Raw genomic sequence first — 23086 nt, 5'->3', positions numbered from 1 at the left:
TCCAGGAAGTGACATCACCATGTTATCCAGGAAGTGACATCACCATGTTATCCAGGAAGTGAAGCCTTGATGCAGTAGTAAGTGCAGGGAAAAAAGCACCTTATAAGCATTTCCTGTAATAAGTGCATATTGGGGATTTGTATAACTTTTGGGGGGCAATACAATACTGTAATAAAAAATTTTGCCGGACTTCCCCTTTAATAAATTGCAAGCACATAAGCTGAAGTGCCCACTCCCTGATTTTCATCTCATTTGGAGCAGAATGCCATCCAAGTAGAGGAAGTAACATTTCGCTAACTCAGTACAGTACAGTGAAAGCAATCTATGCCCCAAGAAAAGCCTAGTGTTTTCAAAATTCCTTTAAATCATGAAATATGTAGACATGATGCCTCTACTTATAAGCCACAAGAAACACCATTCGCATTATAAGGATAGTGGAATAATACAAAATTTTCCTATTCTCTAGTGTTCTGCACCAGGAACACAGCCAAAGTATAAGTGATTGTTCAGATTCCGCAAAAACCAAAGCTAAAGTGCAGCAGACTCCGGCAGCATGGCATATTAACATCTGAGAGCTACAAGCGTTTCGATAGATAGATAGATAGATAGATAGATAGATAGAATATAAGTAGACTCAGCATATTCATGTCTTATATGCCAAAAAAATTCTACAATGTATAATAGTAATAGAACCCAGATTTGTACTTTCTATAGTACAGCATAGATGTAGCAGAGCAGAGTTCGTGTAGGGCTGCAGTCATGCTGATACAGCAGTGCTGTTCTATGTAAACCAACTCCTAAAACAATGACATGAGCAGCCAGATGACATACCCAGCTCTGCTATGTCTCAGCTCGCCTACACTTAACGCACATATTTGTAATAATAAATAATGTTACTTACCGTACGCGATGCTCCTCTGCCTTCTTGAGCTCTGCGTCTCTGTGTAAGACTTTCAGGATAGCCTCCTGTTCGGCATCGGTTAAGAAGCTCAGATCAATCATTTTGTCTTCCAAAAAAAAAAAATCAATATCCAGGAAACTATAAAACCAGATCTCACAGGGGGAGCTTCGGCGCTGCTGTGGGCCAGACGTGGGGCTTTTTAACAAAATAACTGGGCATAACTTTTAGTCAGGAGATTCTTGGGAACGATCCACATTCCCGGTTACACAGTTCACATGCCCCCAGTCTCCTCCGTCAGGGCCAGCTTCAGATACAGGCAGAGATGGGCACCGGCATCACCTAAGGAGAGAAGGATAGTGTTACCATTGTAAAGGACTGAATAATGAAAGATTTTCTGAAACCTTCTAAACAGTGATAGCAGACAAGGACTATAACTACTAGAATACTGCTCCTATATACAAGAATATAACTACTAGAATACTGCTCCTATATACACAAGAATATAACACTTCTCCCTATATTCAAGAATATAACTACTATAATACTGCTCCTATATACAAGTATATAACTACTATAATACTGTTCCTATATACAAGAATATAACTACTATAATACTGCTCCTATATACAAGAACTACTATAATACTGCTATTATATACAGGAATATAACTACTATAATACTGCTCCTATATACACAAGAATATAACTACTATAATACTGCTCCTATGTACAAGAATATAACTACTATAATACTGCTCCTATATACAAGAATATATCTACTATAATACTGCTCCTATATACAAGAACTACTATAATACTGCTATTATATACAGGAATATAACTACTATAATACTGCCTCCTATGTATAAGAATATAACTACTATAATACTGCCCCTATATACAAGAAGATAACTACTAGAATACTCCTCCTATATACACAAGAATATAACAATGCTCCCTATATACAAGACTATAACTACTATAATACTGTTTCTTTGTATAAGAATATAACTACTATAATACTGCCCCTATATTCAAGTATATAACTACTATAATACTGCTTTTATATCCAAGAATATAAATACTATAATACTGCTCCTATATACAAAAATATAACTACTATAATACTACCCCCTATATACAGGAATATAACTACTATAATACTGCTCCTATATACAAGAATATAACTACTATAATACTGCCTTCTATGTATAAGAATATAACTACTATAATACTGCCCCTATATACAGGGGTGGTCTTGGCATTTCTGGGGCCCCAAGCGAAGTTATGTCTGGGCCCCCCCCCCCTCGACACGTGCTCCACAACAATAGACCGCTGTGTGCTGCCCCCAGTAGTATATACCCCTTGTGCGCTACCGCCAGTAATATATACTACTTGTGTGCTGCCCCCTATAGTATATACCCCTTGTGTCCTGCCCCCAGTAGTATATACACCTTGTGTGCTTCCCCCAGTAGTTTATAGACCCCTGTGTGTTCCCCCGGTTATATATAGCCCCCCCCCCCTACCCCGTGTGCTCCCCCAGAAGTATATAGACCTCCTGTGTGCTGCCCCAGTTGTATATAGACCCCCTGTGTGCTGCCCCCAGTCTCGTATATACCCCCTGTGTGCTGCCCCCAGTCTCGTATATACCCACTGTGTGCTGCCCCCAGTTGTATATACCCCCTGTGTGCTCCCCCACTAGTATGTAGCCCCCCTGTGTGCTCCCTCAGGGGTATTTAGCCCCCCCTGTGTGCTCCCCCACTTTGAATATAGACCTCCTGTGTGCGCCCTCACTTGGATATAGACCCCTGTGTGCTCCTCTAGTAGTATATAAACCCCCTGTGTGGTTCCCCCAGTAGTATACAGACCCCTGTGTGCTCCCCCAGGTATATATAGACCCCCTGTGTGCTGCCCCCAGCAGTATATAGACTACCTGTGTGCCTCACCAGTAGTATATAGACCCCCTGTATGTTCCCCAAGTAGTATATAGACCCCCTGTGTGCCCCACCAGTAGTATATAGACCCCTTGTGTGCCCCACCAGTAGTATATAGACCCCTGTATGCTCCCCCACTTGGATATAAACCTCCTTTGTGCTCTCCAAGTTGTATATAGACCCCAATCTGCTGCCCCAAATAGTATATAGGCCCCCTGTGTGCTGCCCCCACTAGTATATAGACCCCACTGTGAAGCCCCAGTAGTCTATAGCCCCCCTGTGTGCTCCCCCAGTTATATATATCCCCCTGTGTGCTCCCCCTGTTATATAGCCCCCCTGTGTGCTCCCCCCATTTATATAGACCCCCGATGTGCGCTCCCCCAGTTAAACAGACCCCTGTGTGCTCCCCCTCCCATATAATTGCCCAAAAAGAAAGGAGAAAATGCTGAACTTATGTAGCCAAAAAAATAATAATCTTAATTAAATACAAATATTAAAAACAATTTATTCCTTAAAAAAGAGAAAACGAAACATTAAAGAAGAGTGGCTATCCCGGAGGAGGTAGTATTTATGCTATACTATTATTGCACATGCTGTGTCCCCGACCAACTAAACACACCATTACATAGGCAGATCATGTAAAGTGCCAGTGCATATCTGTAAGCAGTACTAATCCGTCTGACCATACATCCTAATACAAGGCTGCCTGTAAGTATTCATGACCCCAATTGTCTTGGAGACACAGCATAGATACAGTACATGCCAGGTAATTTCAGTATATATCCTCCGGGACGCCACCACCCCGACGCGCGTTTCGTAGTCTTCGTCCGGGGGTCCCCCTCCCATATAGTATATAACACAATAAAACAAATACTTATACTACGAGTGCTCATAGTTACAGTTCAGATGGTAGCAGCGAGTGGGGCAGTGTCCCTGTCCAGCGGTCTTGAGCACAAGAGCGGAGCTTGGGGGCCCCAAGCGATCGCTTGGGGTGCTTGGTGCCAAAGACCGCCACTGCCTATATACAAGAATATAACTACTATAATACTGCCCCTATATACAAGAATATAACTACTATAATACTGCTCCTATGTACAAGAATATAACTACTATAATACTGCTATTATACAGGAATTTAACTACTATAATACTGCTCCTATATACAAGAATATAACTACTATAATACTGCTCCTATATACAAGAATATAACTACTATAATACTGCTCCTACATACAAGAATATAACTACTATATGGCTTGATCAATTCATATACAGACACTCTGGTGTTGATTTTTAATATAGGCCTAGCAGCATTAGTATCAGCCATAGATGGGATGTGCAGCTGTTCCTTTCTCTCCAGTTTCCGTGTTTTACAGTTCTCCCTCTCTGAACAGCTAGCACTCCTTTATAAGACCCACATGACCAAAATTAGCAGGATATGCCTGTGCTCACATGTCTGGACCCTATGTCTTCCCCATTCTGTGAGAGCAGCAATGGTAAGTGTAATACCATATCCATACTTTGGGGGCAGCCTTCCCCGCCGGTGGTGCTGGCTGGGTTTTGGTGGGGCTTTTTGGGTCTGGTCCTGTGACATTGGGGTTGCAGGGCCGTTCCATGGCCTCCCTTCCCTGCATGTGCACGCTTTGCGGGGTTGGCGGTCGCTGACCGACACTGTGTGGAGTTAGCGTAGGGACCCGTGTGGACCAGAGGACCTGCGCGGTGGTACACGGGGCAATATGGCTTGATCAATTCATATACAGACACTCTGGTGTTGATTTTTAATATAGGCCTAGCGGCATTAGTATCAGCCATAGATGGGATGTGCAGCCATTCCATTCTCTACAGTTCGTGTATAACTACTATAATACTGCTCCTATGTACAAGAATATAACTACTATAATACTGCCCCCTATATACAAGAATATAACTACTATAATACTGCTCCTATGTACAAGAATATAACTACTACAATACTGCCTCCTATATACAAGAATATAACTACTATAATGCGGTTCAGGGAAGAAACAGAGTGCTGCACCTCACACCTATGGCTGATACTAGTGCCCCTAGGCTAAATAAAAAACACATCAGTATTTTGTGTATGAATTGATCAAGCCATACTGCCCCATGTACCTCGTGCCGGTATCTGATACACATGGGTCCCTACACTAAGTCCACACCGTGCCAGTCAGCGGCCACCAACCCCGCAGGCGCGCACAGCCAGGGAACGGGGGCCGTGTGGACCAGAGGACCTGCGCGGTGGTACACGGGGCAATATGGCTTGATCAATTCATATACAGACACTCTGGTGTTGATTTTTAATATAGGCCTAGCGGCATTAGTATCAGCCATAGATGGGATGTGCAGCGGTTCCACTCTCTCCAGTTCGTGGTTCATAACTACTATAATACTGCTCCTATATACAAGAATATAACTTCTACTATATATATATATATATATATATATATATATATATATATATATATATATATATATATATACACACACACACAATATATAATATATTTACTTCTTTGACCAAATGTTCCACCCGCCAGGTTATATGGATAATTACACTTCAGAATACTACTCATTCCTTTGTCAGCGATTGCTTTAGGGCTTGTAGAATGAGTTTTGGCCTTTTTCAGGGAAAGTGATCAGCAGGTACATAGAGGGCAGGAAATGAAAAGTACATTGATTGACGCCATTAGTCATATGGCCCAGATGCTGCAGGACTCGTCCGCATGACTGCACTGTGAGTCAGCTACACGCACTTTATATTAATATGTTCTCACACTTTCCTAGATACCATTGCTGATATACATAGGGAGGTGGCTGGTGATGCCGGCAGCTATAGATTACAACAAACCAATATACAGATCTCAGATCAGCTAAACGTCCTGGGTGACAGATCAACAATTCTGATGTCCATTCATCCCTGCTTTTTATGAACTCCTAACTTCCCCTGAGGGTGTGAAAGACACGTGCCCATATGGTATAAATACAACTATGGGCGCATATTATACACAAGAACTATGAAACAGACAGCCTAAGCCCTAAGGTGCCAATATTGCAGTGCCATACCCCTAAAGGGGGCCAATATCACAGCCTAAGACACCAATAACCCGGCCTAACTCCTCATGCACCAAAACCCAGCCTAATGCTGCGTTTACACAGAACAATTATCGTTCGAATTTTCACAATAACGATCGCATTTGAGCGATAATTGGCTAATGTAAACGCAGCGAACGATCAAGCGACGAGCAAGAAATCGTTTATTGTGATCTTTCAACATGTTCTCAAATCGTCTTTGGTTGTTCGCTAAAAATTCGCAGATCGCTTCGCCTTTGAAACACTCACCCTGTGTGTGAGATGGGCTTAAGCGATCTTAAAAACGATCGTAATAACGATTTTTCTAACAATTTATTCGTCTAAACGCTGATCGTTTAGCGATCAATTGGGCGAATTATCGCTTAGTGTAAACGGACCATAAGGTGACATAACAGCCTAACCCCTATGGTAACAACACCACAGCCTAACCCCTATGGCACCAATAACACAGCCTAATGTGCCAATAATATTTAAGCATAACCCCTAAGGTACCAATATTAAGACCTTAACTTTATGGTACCACCCACACAGCCAAATCCCTAAGGTGCCAGTGTTACAGCCTAATCCCTAAAGTGCCAAGATGACCACCATGACAGGTTAGGATGCCAATATGACAGACTAACCTCAATGCACCAATATCATAGTCCAAGTGGCAATATTACAGCCTAAATCCTTGGGCACACGAATATTACAGCCTGAGCAGTCAATATTACAGCTGCAACTGGTGTATGGGTATAGACCTGAATTAAGCACATCGTAGATCAAGAATGAAACTTTTGACACCATAAAAATGTACCCATATTGTGCTTGTATAGAACTGCCTATGTCTATACCAATAAGATTTGGATAGAGATAGAGAGATTATATAATGATTTATTATTCTTAACATGTAACACTAATGAAACAGAATTCAGAAACAGCAGAATATTATAAGTTACTGTACAGTAATGGAGAGGATGGGAAACACAAGGGCGGACAGAGACTGCAGGGAGGATGAAGGAATGAGCAGGGCAGATGTGGGCACAGTATAGCAGCTATGTAGAGATTACCTCCACAGTCCTGTCCTTTGATGCAAGCCCCAGCCTGAAGTGGACCTGCTATGATTTGGAAGGTGAGGGAGACTTCCTGGGTCAGAGTACAGTACTGTAGACCCCGCTATGCAGACCATGCCCTCCCCCACTCACGCTCCCACCCAGCACAAGGAGCTTTTAAACCAAAGCAATGCTCTTAAACCAAGTCACAATTTTGAAAAACTGTGAGCACTTAAGCCAAAATGCTCTTAAACCAAGTTACTCTTAAACCAAGATACCAATATATTATATATATATATATATATATATATATATATATATATATATATATATATATATATATATATATATATATTCACCGGCCACTTTATTAGGTACACCATGCTAGTAACGGGTTGGACCCCCTTTTGCCTTCAGAACTGCCTCAATTCTTGGTGGCATAGATACAACAAGGTGCTGGAAGCATTCCTCAGAGATTTTGGTCCATATTGACATGATGGCATCACACAGTTGCCGCAGATTTGTCGGCTGCACATCCATGATGCCAATCTCCCGTTCCACCACATCCCAAAGATGCTCTATTGGATTGAGATCTGGTGACTGTGGAGGCCATTGGAGTACAGTGAACTCATTGTCATGTTCAAGAAACCAGTCTGAGATGATTCTAGCTTTATGACATGGCGCATTATCCTGCTGAAAGTAGCCATCAGATGTTGGGTACATTGTGGTCATAAAGGGATGGACATGGTCAGCAACAATACTCAGGTAGGCTGTGGCGTTGCAACAATGCTCAATTGGTACTAAGGGGCCCAAAGAGTGCCAAGAAAATATTCCCCACACCATGACACCACCACCAACAGCCTGAACCGTTGATACAAGGCAGGATGGATCCATGCTTTCATGTTGTTGACGCCAAATTCTGACCCTACCATCCGAATGTCGCAGCAGAAATCGAGACTCATCAGACCAGGCAACGTTTTTCCAATCTTCTACTGTCCAATTTCGATGAGCTTGTGCAAATTGTAGCCTCAGTTTCCTGTTCTTAGCTGAAAGGAGTGGCACCCGGTGTGGTCTTCTGCTGCTGTAGCCCATCTGCCTCAAAGTTGGCCGTACTGTGCGTTCAGAGATGCTCTTCTGCCTACCTTGGTTGTAACGGTTGGCTATTTGGGTCACTGTTGCCTTTCTATCAGCTCGAACCAGTCTGCCCATTATCCTCTGACCTCTGGCATCAACAAGGCATTTCCGCCCACAGAACTGCCGCTCACTGGATGTTTTTTCTTTTTCGGACCATTCTCTGTAAACCCTAGAGATGGTTGTGCGTGAAAATCCCAGTAGATCAGCAGTTTATGAAATACTCAGACCAGCCCTTCTGGCACCAACAACCATGCCACGTTCAAAGGCACTCAAATCACCTTTCTTCCCCATACTGATGCTCGGTTTGAACTGCAGGAGATCTGTCTTGACCATGTCTACATGCCTAAATGCACTGAGTTGCCGCCATGTGATTGGCTGATTAGAAATTAAGTGGTAACGTGCAGTTGGACAAGTGTACCTAATAAAGTGGCCGGTGAGTGTATATATGAACGCTTTGGAACTCGAACTGCTTTGTATTCGAACGAAAATTTACCCAGTAGTAGTGTTTGGAATTCAAACTTTGCTCGGTTTTCGAACGTTTTTGCGAGCGTGGATGGTGGGTTGTACCTGGCGAGTTAAGCAGTGGTGAGGCTTCACATACAGTGTAGTGCAGTATAAAAGACTGCTGGAGTGCATATACAGTGCAGTAGTAGTACAGGCAGTGCACCACCATCTCCCATACATTACAGTGCTTGGATGGGGAGGACGCTATACAGTAAAGGATGGGTGTGGAGTTGGTGACTACTGTACTATAATTTTTTTTTTTTTATTTGGGATGGGGGGGGGGGGGGGGGGGTTGGGGTCATTTTAAGTAATGCAGCTTTCATCCATCCCAGACCTACTTTTCAGTGTAATATTAGACTGATCATTCATTATCACCACCCAAGAGCCCAGAACATTAAGGGGGTACAGATCCCTCCATGTAGAATTTGAACTAAACCTATAAGGGGTATGGGTCCATGTTTTTGTCATATACCCCAAGTCAGAGCCACAATAAAGTTTAGAGGGAAAAAAAATAAATAAATCTTGGGTCTTTTTCCAAACCAAATTCTGATACATGTCAAGGCGTGCCCCATTATGCCCTAGACGGCCCACGAAATGCTGAGAAAAGGCCCTATCGAGGTAACACTCCACTCCTCCTCTGTAGTCTTGTCTGTGTTTGTAGCATGACTAGACCCAATACTAGACATAGTCCAACATTCGGAAAGTAGTTGTGCCAGATTGGCAACATTTTAAAAAGACCTTTACGTGTAGCAAAAATTTGGCCAAACTTGTAAAACACGACTAATTTACTTTTATTGGTGCAAATTACACCCTGAGGAGGGTGGCGGTGTAAAGGAGAAACACGCTAAAAACAGCAGAACACATTATAATGCCCCAGATTTCTCAAACAAACATAGTAAATACAGCGTGATATTAGGCAAAGAAATCCCACCACTCTGTAGTCATAAACCACAGTATGTAGTAAATGACTCCTGTATCTGAACAACATCCTATCATCTCTATATCAGACCAGACGGTGATCTCGACAAACGTCCAGAAGAAAACGACGAGCATCCGAACAAAATCAGAATCATCAAATTTAAGAATGAGCTGCAATACCAGAAACAACCACTAGCCAAAAGAGGTGCTGTTTCTAAACAAAAGGAAAAAAAAAAAAAAAAAAAAAAAGGAATGTGCCATACAAAGTGCATAAGAAAAACAACACAATAATAAGTGATCAAGAAGGTTTCTTAAAAACGTCCACAGCCATCTCTGCCAGAAGAAGCAGGAAGTGAAAAATAGAACATATAAAAAGACATAGTCATAAAAGTAATGGGGTTAAATAGCATATAATAGGCGAGCAGGGGGTTGGGTGTAAAGGTGAGCAGGCACTTACAGCAGCACAGGCCCGGGCAGACGCTCATGTTAGGGATCGCAGGCTGGAATGAAACATTTGGGATGTTTCTAGTGAAGAACATACTGGGGAGAACTGACTCAACCTGTTCCGGTTTTACAACATTCATTAACTGTACTGGGAGCTGTGCGGTTCGTCTAGAGAAAACAGGTAAGAGAAGTCAACTAGGCGGCCTGTGGCTTTAAGCCATTCCGAGGAGGTGCCGTCACTTCCATGTACAGGGACCTGACAGGTTTATACACTTCACATTATTCACTCCTTCATCCATAAAACTAGCTTTATTACAGACCGTAAACATAAACGTCCATCTATTGTGGAGTCTATTGTTCCCTGTTATCAGCCAGTACAGGCGGACTTGTAGCTTTAGTCAACGGATCAAGAAAAATCACTATAATAAATACTTTACTCTACTTAAAGGGCTTAGAAAAACATGGCCGCTTTCTTCTTCTACAAACTGCAACCCTTCTTGTCCTCAGTTTGGGTTTGGAGTTTTGCAGCTCAGTTCCATTAAAGTGAATGGAGCTGGATTGTAATACCGCACACAACCTGAGGACAAGGGGGGTGGCGTGATTTTTTGCATGAAAGTACAGTAGCTGCTTTCTTTCTTATCCTCCTATAAATGGGCATTGTCACTTAAAGTGTCACTGTCGCTTTGCAGAACTCAATAGTACGGAGCGATTTTAAGAAACTTTGTAATTGGGTTTATTAGCCGAAAAATGCATGTTTATCATGAAAAAGCAGTTTGAAGCTCTCCCCCTCTGTCTTCATGGTTTTCTTATGGAGAGGGGAGGGGTGGAGAGAGATGAGGCACCAAAAGAGGACAACAAAGAGTTAATTTACAGCTACATCACCTGGCTATCTACTCTGAAGTCAGCACTGACCTCTCTGACCTCTGAATACCGGCTTTCACACAGGTCCCGCTGTATAATCCTTTGTTCTCTGCTCTCTGCTGCCGACTAATCTCCCTCCTCCCTTCTCCATAGAACAGACAGGGCTCGACTGATGTAAAAGAGTTGAGATTTCCTGATAATGAGCAGTGAATGAGAGAGAGGAAGGAGGGGGGGGGGGGGGAAGGGGGACCTGGGGAAAGGCTTTTTGAGAGCATGGAGAGAATGGAGAGCAAGCCACAGAATGAAGCGCTTAGCCAAGTGCTTCGTTCTGCTCTATCTAACCATCAGCATGGGGCCTGAACACTCAGACCTTGACTAATCAAAACTTGAGTGAACTTGCTAAAATGTTCTTCAAACTTGACACTCTCTGCATTTGACTCCCAGTGGCTGGAGAAGTTGGATGCCACCCTACAGCCGTCCCAGGAGAACATGAATGTATCCATCTTTTCCAGGACACCCTAGGGCTGCATCCTACTTCTTTCAGCCACCAGTAATTCGCCTTCTGATTAACCCGAAGATGCTCAAAGTTGGCTCATCTCCCCCCATACACATTAGACGGCACAGGCATGCCAGAGCTTACTTTACAGCAAAATAACAAACATGATGGAAGCCCAAAGAATCCCTTATCGTTAGTTGGGTCCATCGGGCACTGGTTGGTGTTCATCATGTGATGGGTCCAGCACAACCGTTATTTGTGTTCTCCTGTTCCCCAGTCAGAACACATTTGGACAAATGGTGTAGATGGGAAAGAAGGCTGTCGGCCAAACAAATGTTCTTCCGTGAGATATTGAAAGAGTCTGGTACCTTTCTATAGGTGTACCAAGCACCAAATAGAAACAGTACACTTAGGGTGGTATCACATAGTCGATGGCAGCCCAATCAATACTGTAAACAAGCGTCAAGAGCTGACAGGCCACTCAGCCAATCACCATCCGGGATTACTGCGATTGGCTGAGCGGCCTGTCAGCTAAGACAGGCCACTCTGAAGCTGCACCCTCGGGACTGGGAAGGAAACAGAGCGCAGGAGGTGACCAGTAATGTGCATAGGTAAATGTAAATTTTTTAGGCAAAGGCTGCACGGACATCGCTAACGATGTCCATGCAGCCCTTGCTAAACGATCAGGCCATGTAATAGGCTCATTAAAGAACTGGTACTGGTGTCGATATGGCAGTGTATCCAACCTATGCACTAAGTCTTATAGGGATATCTAAGGCAGGATATATCAGAATAATAATGACATAGCCGACAACAGGAGGATCTCTGCTCCGCTGTAACTGGGCAGTGCCATTATTACCTGGCAAGGAAGCAAGGTTGGCAACCGCAGGCAAGAGGGCAGAGCCAGTCAGCATAAAGATGCATTGTTACTACAGTCTGTTCTACATGACTTCTCTGGAAGATAAAGCAGAAATACCAGGCCGGGGACATCTGTAATTACAGGCAAATTACGCCGCTAATCAGACCATCAATTATGGCGCTCATCATTTGCCGCTATATACAAAGCCTGGCTAATATGGATGTGTTATACAATAACCTGTGAGAATACAGCAGGCTCTACCCGGTGCCTATTTTAATACTGGTGTCTTCTAATGGGGCCGAGGTGGTTTGGGGGCCCCGATACCTTGGCAATCCCTATAGTCCGTGTCGGACTAGGGAATCTGGGGCCCACCGGAGGAAATGATCCTGGGGGCCCACCAAGGAAGAACCAGTGAGAAACAACAGGTCAGTCAGTGTTTGTGCAGGTTCTAAAGCTGGGGGCCCACCGGAGGATTCTCTGGTCCTCTATTGGGCAAGTCCAACACTGCCTATAGTCATGCTTGGCATTTACGGCATGCCTTGTAGATAGGTCAAGTGTCAGATATGGGAATATCCCTTTAAAGAAAACAAAAATGGTTGTTAAGGTGTACATTGTCTTATAGTGAAAGAAATGAGGGGGGCGAGACACAAACACTCTCCGAGAGGCGAGAAGAATGCGGCTCGGTGAGGCCCGTGCAGTCCTTATTAGGAGGAGAAGCCACCCGGCATTATTGATGTGGAATGCTAGTAGAAAACACACAGGCATTCCGTGGATGGATCAGGTTACAGAGGATTACTGCCTCCGCCAATGCCGCAGCTCACAGGGTCCCTGCATTTACACACAGTCTCGTGTTACCCGCTGGTCAACAACTACAGAGTGTCCAGAGGGAGAACTCTCAGGGAGTAGTGTTTCTCCTTGTGGTTACTGTCAGCTGGCGTACAGAGTCTTACAGGCAATGCCCCGTGGGAAGAGGTATGCAAATGAGCACTCCTCCAGAAGGAAGGGAACCACCTCCCCAGAGCTGCCTATAGGAGACTACCTGTATGTCAGAGTCCGACCCATGAAAGAGCCCCGAAAATGACTAAAGAACTGAGCGGAATATTACTGGTTTATTTCAGGCTTTGGCTCATTCCCAGTTCCCATGGCTTATATGAACCCAAGAACAGGGCTTGTTTATATTGTGAGAAGGCTGAGAAGTAGTTATATTCTTGTATATAGGGTGCAGTATTATAGTAGTTATATTCTTGTATATAGGGTGCAGTATTATAGTAGTTATATTCTTGTATATAGGGTGCAGTATTATAGTAGTTATATTCTTGTATATAGGGTGCAGTATTATAGTAGTTATATTCTTGTATATAGGGAGCAGTGTTATAGTAGTTATATTCTTGTACATAGGAGCAGTATTATAGTAGTTAAATTCTTGTATATAGGAGCAGTATTATAGTAGTTATATTCTTGTATATAGGGGGCAGTATTATAGTAGTTATATTCCTGTATATAGGGAGCAGTAGTATAGTAGTTATATTCTTGTATATAGGGCAGTACTATAGTAGTTATATTCTTGTATATAGGGGCAGTATTATAGTAGTTATATTCTTGTATATAGGAGCAGTATTATAGTAGTTATATTCTTGTATATAGGAGCAGTATTATAGTAGTTATATTTGTGAACATAGTATTTGGAACTGTGCATAGAAAAATCTAAACAATACAATTTAGTAACAATGTAAATCTTTCAACACTTTTGTTTTGTAAGAAATGCTTCCTTATGATCCATGAATAGCAGAAGACAGACATGTATATATCAGTGGGAAGACATCAGAGGGCTGATATAAAGCAGTAGTTTTCCCGGCTTCTATCAACATGGACATAGAAAACAGTTAAATGTTACATCAGTAAAGCAGGAAACACAAGATTCTCATCTACCACCGTTCCTTCAGCTACACTGCCTAATACCACAATGTAAGGAGATTCCGAATTCTAGAAGCAACATCTTAAAATAGTCAAGAATGAGTAATCAGAGGAAAACGCTTCCAAATAAGGAATTAAACAGTGAAATCACCGGGCGGCTTATACCCACAGGCCTGGTATACTGTATTATAGAAGTAACAGGGATTGCTAAATACATCAACTTTTCCACCTCCAGGTTACTTGGGCATCTATGGGGGAAAAGGAAGGATATTCTTGTACTACACTACCGAGTACGGATGTGCGAGTATACCAGAATTATTCAGTTGTTGTTTGCAAAAAATTTTAAGGTGTTTGACAGGATTTTTAAAGGGGTTGTACAGTGATTGCGGATAAACCCAGCAGTGGGACCACCCATGATAGGAGGTAACTGTCTTATGCTGATGTACAATAAGGGGCTCAGTATCATCTCAATGCTGTGAAAGGTATTTTCTATAAAAACTCACAAACCATGATAAACCAAAGAAACAGGCTAGACAGGACTGAGAGAAGTGGCCTTTATTTTGTGAATGCCAAGGACAGACTGTAAAGGGGATCAAAAAGGTCTTATAAAGTGTCAGCATTTTTGATTAGTCAGGGTGTTGAGACCCCCACCGATCGCTAAGATCATCATACTCAGCTAAGTGTTTGTTCTATCCGCAGTCTCCTCTTTGCCTGAGGTGGGCTCATAGACCATACAATCTGTCTCAGTGATGAGATGGCAGGGAGAGAGAAGCACACAGTTGCTTGCTTCTCCCCATTTATTACAATGATTGGTAATGATCTCAACACTTGCTCCCTACCACAATAACATAAGTTAATTTGTACGTAATTTAACCTTTCAAAGGGAATTTGTCAAGTTGGACGTGTATTCTATGAATTTAGTTATCAGTAAGTAATTAGTTATCTAGTTAGGAAATCCAGCACTATAACATAATGATGGTAGATCAGACTGCATGTTCTGTTTGATTGGTTGCCTTTAAAGGGGTAGCTCACCTATTTTATTTTATTTCAAATCAACTGGTGCCAGAGATTATTAATTTACTTCTATTTATAAATCTTCCAGTACTTATGAGCTGTTGTATGTCCTGCAGAAAGTGGTGTATTCTTTTTAGTCTGACACAGTGCTCTCCGCTGCCACCTCTGTCCATGTCAGGAACTGTCCAAAGCAGTAGCAAATTCCCATAGAAAACCTCTCCTGCTCTGGGCAGTTCCTGACATGGACAGAGGTGGCAGCAGAGAGCACCATGTCAGACTGGGAAGAATTCACCACTTCCTGCAGGACATACAACAGCTAATAAATACTGAAAGACTGACTTTTTTAAAAAAATAAGTAATTTACAAATGTCTATAACTTTCTGACACCAGGTGAATTTGAAGCTGTTCATGTCCAAAGTACTCTTTTAAAAGTGGGTAGACACACTGGATGCAGCCTAGTACTTTTCAAGTAGCATTTCCGCAGCATTACCCTAACTTTTACTGCTCTATACCACCTGTTTTCTCTATATCCCATATGCTAATATTAAGATGATTCTCAGTACCAATCTTAAAGGGTCACCGTCATCAAAAATAACATTGATTACAGCGGGCCTCAGTAGCGAGACCCATTGGAATCAATACTTTGTTTTATTGTGTTTTTAGTGTATTTTTAGTGACAGGTACTCTGTAAAGAAAATTGCATCCTCATGAGCGACTACAATAAAAGGGATAAAGCTGTAATAGCCATAAAAACAGTCACACCCACGTCAGATTATATTGTGTAGATGTAGATCTTAGTAGTCCTCAGTCATCAACCACCATAAGCTGCAAGTCATGTTTATAGGGAGCTGACACAATATGAGGAAATTGTTTTTAGAGCTTCTCCACATCCACAAAGACAACGCACAATAATCTGCGAGGAGGAAAGATAATCCAAACAATGGCGCTGTATATACAGACCACCGCACTAGCGCCACCGTGCAAACACAATCCAAATCATTGCATGCACTGTATTCCTTAGCCTATGGTTAGTCGCTATTTTTACTATGCAATGTAATTATTTACAGAATTTTAACCCCCGTGAACGCCGAAGCTATTTTCGGCCGTGAGGCGACAGATTTTATTTTTTCTGCATTATTGTATCCTGACAGCCATCACTTGTGTGCATTTGTTCTTTAGTTGTTTTTTTTTCTAAGTTCGTTATTCAGAAATGGAAAATTTGAGGGGATAGGGGAAAAAAAAAAAAAAGCTGAAGCAATTCTACAACTTTTAGGCATCTGTCTTTTGTGTTTAGCTACTACAGCATCTATCTTACATAAAAGTAACATGTTCGACCGCAAATTTGTCCGTAATTGTGTTTCTTGGTTTCAAATTTAGCAGATTTGGGCTGCAAAACAAAATAAAAAAAAAAAAAAAATTCCTAGGGGGAGAAATATCAAACATGGTGTAAAGTGAAACTGTCTCAGTAGCCCCTAGCAACCAATCAGATTCCACCTTTCATTCCTCACAGACCCTTTGGAAAATGAAAGGTGGAATCTTATTGGTTGCTACGGTAACTGAGCCAGTTTCACTTTACACCTAGTGTGTACCGTAACTGCAGCACTGACACACGAGCAAATCCGTGAGATGCATATTTTTTGCGGACGTCGCAGATGTTACCTCCGTTCACAAATTATAATTATTTTTTTTTTCAAATCTGTATTTTATTTTTGGATCCTCCATTCACAATTTTAACTTTTTTAAGAGTACTTTCCACTTTTAAGAATTCACAAAAATATGGATGATACTATGGATACACTACGGACATAAAACTGCAGACTCAAAATATGATCCTTAAAAAAAAAATTCTGAGGCCAGGCAGATTTTCTACTATTCATCACCTCTGTCAGCCCGGCACGTGGGCTCTATTGTTAAGGCACCTGTGTAGTTTTCACTGCAGAGGAATAGGAAAAATGGTGAAGAGGGCGGGGAGAAGGAACGGAGGGGTGGTGCAAAGTTAGGGCACAGATACTCCAAGCCATGGCAGTTTGGCACAGGGCTGTAAGTTTAAAAGTTGTTTTTTAGGACAACTGATGGTACAAGTGGTTTGGGGGATCAGATTGTGGGTACAGAGTCGCTTTAAGGTGAATCTATCGCAGAAGAGCTGTAGGCCGCATTGTAAGTGTATTCTGTGCGTATTCTGTCCCCAGCTTACATCAAAAGTCGACAGTGTAACTACAGTAGTTTTTCAAACTATCCTGCTGCACTATCCAAGGGAATATTTCATGTCTGTACCAGGTACAGAACTGCAGACACAGGCAGGCCGCAGGGAGATAAAACAAATGACGCGTTTGTCTTTGCTGATTGCTTTTTGCAAAAGTATAAAATTGCAATTCCACAGCATGCACCCCTCATCCCTCCCCTCCTTGGTAACGGATGTACAGGGCTCAAGGCTCATCAATCAGTCAAGATAGGGAGGGAAGAGGAGCGCATGCAGTGGCTCAGCATCACTCCTGTGACTCTTCAGCTTCCAAGGAAAAATGCAATTTTATAACTGTACAGCTGTTTTTCACGTTCCAAACTACTGACACTGGTTAAATAGCTGTTAGGTCTAGGAGACACATAGCATCTTTCATATAGCTCTCTACACTGCAAGCTGGAAAGCCTTCTTCCATTGTTGACCCTGCTTGGGGCTCGGCTTCCGGCTGACTTAATCAGGCGGGTCTAGTATGGGAGTGGGCTTTCCTGGACTCCCTAGGGCTGCATCCAACTTCTTCAGCCACCTGTATTCAAATGCTGTAGCTCCAGCACTACAAAAACATGACCACTTTCCCCCCTACTGTTGTCTTCAGTTTGGGTGGGGTTTTGAAACTCAGTTCCATTGAAGTAAATGGAGCTTAATTGCAAACTGCACCTGAACTGGAGACAACAGTAGGGGGAAAAGTGGCCATGTTTTAGTAGCGCTGGATAACCCCTTTAAGTTACAAACATCTGTACTCGGAACGTCTTCAGCTAGGGCAACACTTTGGGTTGGCTTGGGATCCTAAGGCTACAAACCCACTTGGCGGGTCTGCAGCGAGTCCCCTTGCTGCGTATTTGCAGCGAGACTCGCTGCAGATCCCGGCCCTATACTTTTAATGGCAGACTAACACGCAGCAGGGATGTACATCCCTGCTGCGAGTTTGTCTGCAGCCCACCCCATTAACCCCGCCGGAGCTGATACTTGACCTGATCCCGGCTCCAGCGGTTCCCGATGTCTTCAGCAAGCCAGAGCGGGGACCAGGTGAAGTATATGCTCCAGCCAGCCGCCCGCAGCCCCGGGGGGGGCACCTATTGGGGATAATACAGGGGTGGCATCTATGGGGGATAATACAGGGGGGGCATCTATGGGGGATATACAGGAGCCATCTATGGAGGATAATACAGGGGGGGGAGCATCTATGGGGGATAATACAGGGGGGCATCTATGGGGGATATACAGGGGGCCATCTATGGGGATAATACAGAGGGGCCATCTATGGGGGATATCTATGGGAGATATACGGGGGGCATCTATGGGGGATATACAGGGGGCCATCTATGGGGGATATACAAGGGGGGAATCTATGGGAGATATACGGGGGGGCATCTATGGGGGATATACAGGGGGCCATCTATGGGGGATATACAGGAGGGCCATGGACCAAGTGGGATGGACAACACACACACGGGGGTAATTTATAAGGGGCAAACACAGGTGGCATCAGTAAGGGGGAATACACATAGGGGCATATACTATAAGGGGGTCACGTAGTGTCAGGGCTATCCACTACAGATGTGCAGTTTGTAGAGAGATGAGGATGGGGCCAGAGTGAGGAGACTAATATGTCTGTCTGTCAGATTCTGTGGATTCGTGGCTCGGAGAAGTTCTTATAATGACCCAGGACGGATGGAGAAGAAAATGAAAAGGAAACAACTCCAATCAGAGAAGACGCCCCCTGTGAGTCACTTAATATAACTGTACTATAATTGATATGGTGTACAAAACCTGTGTAGAGCTGAGTGGGCTGATGACATAGTGGTCGATTGAGGGGGGGGGGGGGGGGGGGGGCAATCAAAAGTTTGCTATGGGGCCCAGCCATTTCTAGTTACGCCCCTGCTGATAGACAGCTATTACCAATAATGGCTTCCTCACCATGTCCCCTTCATACTTGTAATGTCACAATGGCGGATCTGGATTAACCACCATTTTCTAGAAGAGACACAGTCTCCGGAAGATTTCCTCACAATAGCCGCAAACTCTTGTTATCTAGAAGCCGCCCAGCAGGTTTGTGCAGATCTTTAGTCGCGACTAACCTCATTATTGTCTACGGAGGTGAATCTGATCTTACACTCCGCCATATTATATAACACTTATATATTATATTATTTTATAATACTTATAAAACGTTCTAGCCTTTTATCTGGGGACCAAACTTTTTACTTCTGATAGAACTTTCTAATATACTGTGCAATTCGCTGCCCTGCAATTTTCAAAATCAACATTTTATAGCTAGAATTTATAGCTAGGATGGTGAAAATCAGCTATTTTATTTCGTATAGGGTAGGGATAGGTTTTCAGGCAGTTTCCATTCACTGACAACCAGTTCTTGACAATGGTAAGAAATCATATCTTACTGTATTATGATGGGTTCACATATGTCAGTCTCTACACACAGCATAGTTTTCATTGCACATAGCGAGTCCTGCTCTAAGTTAAGAAGTAGATACAGTTGTATCCTGCCTAGACAATACTCTGTGAGCTAAACACCTGAGCAGCACAAATCCTGTTTTCTATCTTCAGGTTGTCTATATTATACATAACAAGCCGCTGTGTATTCAATTTACCCTAAATAAGGCTACATTCACGCGTTCCGTAAGTATGTCCGTAATTGCGGATCTGCAATTACAGACAAATTTAGGGCACATTGACTTCAGTTGAGCTCTTTACGCTGTGTTTTACAGATCCGTAATCTACAAAAGTAGCTCTAATATAGAGGTGGCAGCAGAGAGCACTGTGTCAGACCGAAAAGAAAGCACCACTTCCTGCAGGACATACAGCAGCTGATTAGTATGGGAAGACTTGAGATTTTTAAGTAGAAGTAAGTAATGTTGCGTTTACACGGAACGATTATCCTTAGAATTTTCGCAATAACGATGGCATTTGAGCGATAATCGTTCCGCGTAAACACAGCAAGTTCTCGGAGGGGCGATTCGCTTAACTCACCCGGTCGGGCCTCAGCGTCAGAATGCTGCTGATCCCAGCTCGGTATTCTAATGGATCGGTGCTCTGTAGTATTCGCAGCATTGATCTCAATGGGAGATCAATGCTGTGTATATAGAAGTCCCCCAGGAGACTTCTAATTACTGTTTAAAAAAAAAAAAACCCTCCCCTTATAAAAATTTAAAGGGGTGCTCCGGCAGGGGGGCACTTTTTTGGGGGGGGATCGGGGAGGAGGTGGCTGAAATAAAAGACTTACCTCCCCGGTTCCAGCGGCGGGTCCCGCATCACGGCGCTCCGGTCCCCGGTCGCTTCCGGGTGTCTGACGCCGCCCGAGACGCTATGTCTCAGGGGCGCTCAGCCACTCAGTGAAGGAGGCGGGATCCGAGCGGACTTCACACGGATCCCGCCTCCTTCACTGAGTGGCTGAGCGGACCTGAGACGTCACGTCTCAGGCCCGCGGAAGACACCCGGAAGTGGCCGGGAACCAGGGACCGGAGCACCATGATGCGGGACCCGCCGCTGGAACCGGGGAGGTAAGTGAACGTCTTATTTCAGCCACCTCCTCCCCGGTCCCCCCAAAAAAGTGCCCCCCCGCCGGAGCACCCCTTTAAGTCACCCCCCTTTTCTCATTTTATAAATAAAAATAAATATACATACATATTTGGTATCACCACATGCGTAATCGCCCGAACTATTAACCTCTTAAGGATGCATGACGTACCACTACGTCATGAGCCGTAAGAGGTGTTCAGAGCGGGGCCGCATGTAGCCCAGGACCGCAGGTATTAGCGGGCACGGTCCGATCGTCGTGCCCGCTAATACAGTAATCAGATGCAGCTGTCAAACATGACAGCTGCATCAGATTACCGGACGCAGCCGTTCCCTGGTGTCTAGTGGGGGAGATCGCTCCTCCGGGACGTTGTACCTGCTGCTGGCCGGGGACCGCTCCAAGATGGCGCTGTCCCCGACTCGGCACTCGTTTGTTATCGGCTGCAGCAGCCGAAAGCAAACGAATGCCGATTTCATTGATCTTTGCTGCATATCTATACAGCAAAGATTTCAATGAGAGATCAAAGTGTATATACTAGAAGTCCCCCAGGGGGAATAACCCTGACCCCATGGGGAATAACCCAAACCCCAGGGAAGAATAACCCTAACCCCAGGGGGGCTTCTAGTATATGTGTAAAAAAAAAAAAAAAAAAAAAAGTGTTTTTGTCAATAAAAAGCCCCCTCCCCTAATAAAAGTCTTAATCACCCCCCTTTTCCCAGGTTATAAATAAAAGTAAATAAATAAATAAACATGTTTGCTGTCGCCGCGTGCATAATCGCCCGAACTATTAATCACATTCCTGATCTCGCACGGTAAACGGCGTCAGCGCAAAAAAATCCCAAAGTGCAAAATTGCACATTTATGGTCGCATCAAATCCAGAATTTTTTTTATAAAAAGCGATCAAAAAGTCGTATATGCGCAATCAAGGTACCGATAGAAAGAACACATCATGGCGCCAAAAATGACACCTGACACAGCCCCATAGACCAAAGGATAAAAGCGCTATAAGCCTGGGAATGGAGCGATTTTAAGGAACGTATATTTGTTAACAATGGTTTGAATTTTTTACAGGCCATCAGATACAATATAAGTTATACATGTTATATATCGTTTTAATCGTAATGACTTGAGGAACATATATAAACAAGTCAGTTTTACCCCAGGGCGAATGGCGTAAAAACAAATACCCCCCAAATAAAAGAAATGCTTTTTTTTTTCAATTTCACCACATTTTGAATTTTTTTCTGGTTTCGCAGTGTACTTTATGCAAAAATTCAGCCTGTAATTGCAAAGTACAATTAGTGACGCAAAAAATAAGGGCTCATGTGGGTTTCTAGGTGGAAAAATGCAAGTGCTATGGCCTTTTAAACACAAGGAGGAAAAACCGAAAATGCAAAATGGGCCCGTCCTTAAAGGGTTAAATTATCACATTCCTGGTCACGTAAGTGCAAAAAACCCGTCAAAGTGCAAAATTTTTGGTTGCATCAAATCCAGAAAAATTGTAATAAAAAGCGATCAAAAAGTTGTATATGCAATCAAGGTACCGATAGAAAGTACAGATCACGGCGCAAAAAAATTACATCTCACACAGCCCCATAGACCAAAGGATAAAAGTGTTATAAGCCTGGGAATAGAGCAATTTTAAGGAACATTTAGATTTTTTTTTTTTATTTACAATTTTTTTAAAAGCCATCAAATAAAATAAAAGTTACACAAGTCACATATCGTTGTAATCGTACTGACTTGAGGAACATACATAACATGTCAGTTTTACCATAGGGCAACCGCTGTAAACACAACCCCCCCCCCCAATAATAAAAAATTTTTCCCGGTTTAGCAGCATATTTTATGGAAAAATTAAGGCTGTCATTGCAAAGTACAATTAATGTTGCAAAAAATAAGGGTTCTTGTGAGTCTGTAGGTGAAAAAAAGGAAGTGCTACGGCCTTTTAAACGCAAGGAGGAAAAAACAAAAGCGTGAAAACGAAAATTTGCACAGTCCAGAAAGGGTTAAGTAGGCAGTGGCTACATTTTCGCAGCGGAATGAAAATCTGCTGCAAGAATGCAGAGCCATAGGGCATAGCAGTACAGAGTATCGCAGCGGATTTCACTGCAAAACTCGCAGCGTGGGGGGAAAAAAAAAAAAAAAAAAAAAAAAAAAAAAAAAAAAAAAAAAAAAAAAAAATCGCTCAATG

The 23086-nt window shown here is 43.1% G+C and overlaps 1 protein-coding gene across 12 annotated transcripts in view; it reads right to left on the bottom strand.

Moving 5' to 3' along the window:
• SYTL2 (synaptotagmin like 2) overlaps positions 1–23086 on the bottom strand; it is a 92124-nt gene that overhangs the window by 50020 nt on the left and 19018 nt on the right. For 11 of the 12 annotated variants that reach the window (XM_069969689.1, XM_069969693.1, XM_069969692.1 and 8 more), the window contains exon 2: positions 902–1240. In XM_069969689.1, the coding sequence (XP_069825790.1) occupies positions 902–1002 (101 nt within the window). In that variant the 5' untranslated portion in view covers positions 1003–1240. Of the gene's footprint in view, positions 1–901; positions 1241–9989; positions 10096–23086 lie in introns of those variants that run through there. The other variant, XM_069969690.1, reaches the window with a different exon arrangement.

The sequence above is a fragment of the Dendropsophus ebraccatus genome, chromosome 5 (assembly GCF_027789765.1).
Source record: "Dendropsophus ebraccatus isolate aDenEbr1 chromosome 5, aDenEbr1.pat, whole genome shotgun sequence".
Lineage (NCBI taxonomy): Eukaryota > Metazoa > Chordata > Amphibia > Anura > Hylidae > Dendropsophus > Dendropsophus ebraccatus.
This window is presented reverse-complemented; position numbering and strand designations above follow the sequence as displayed.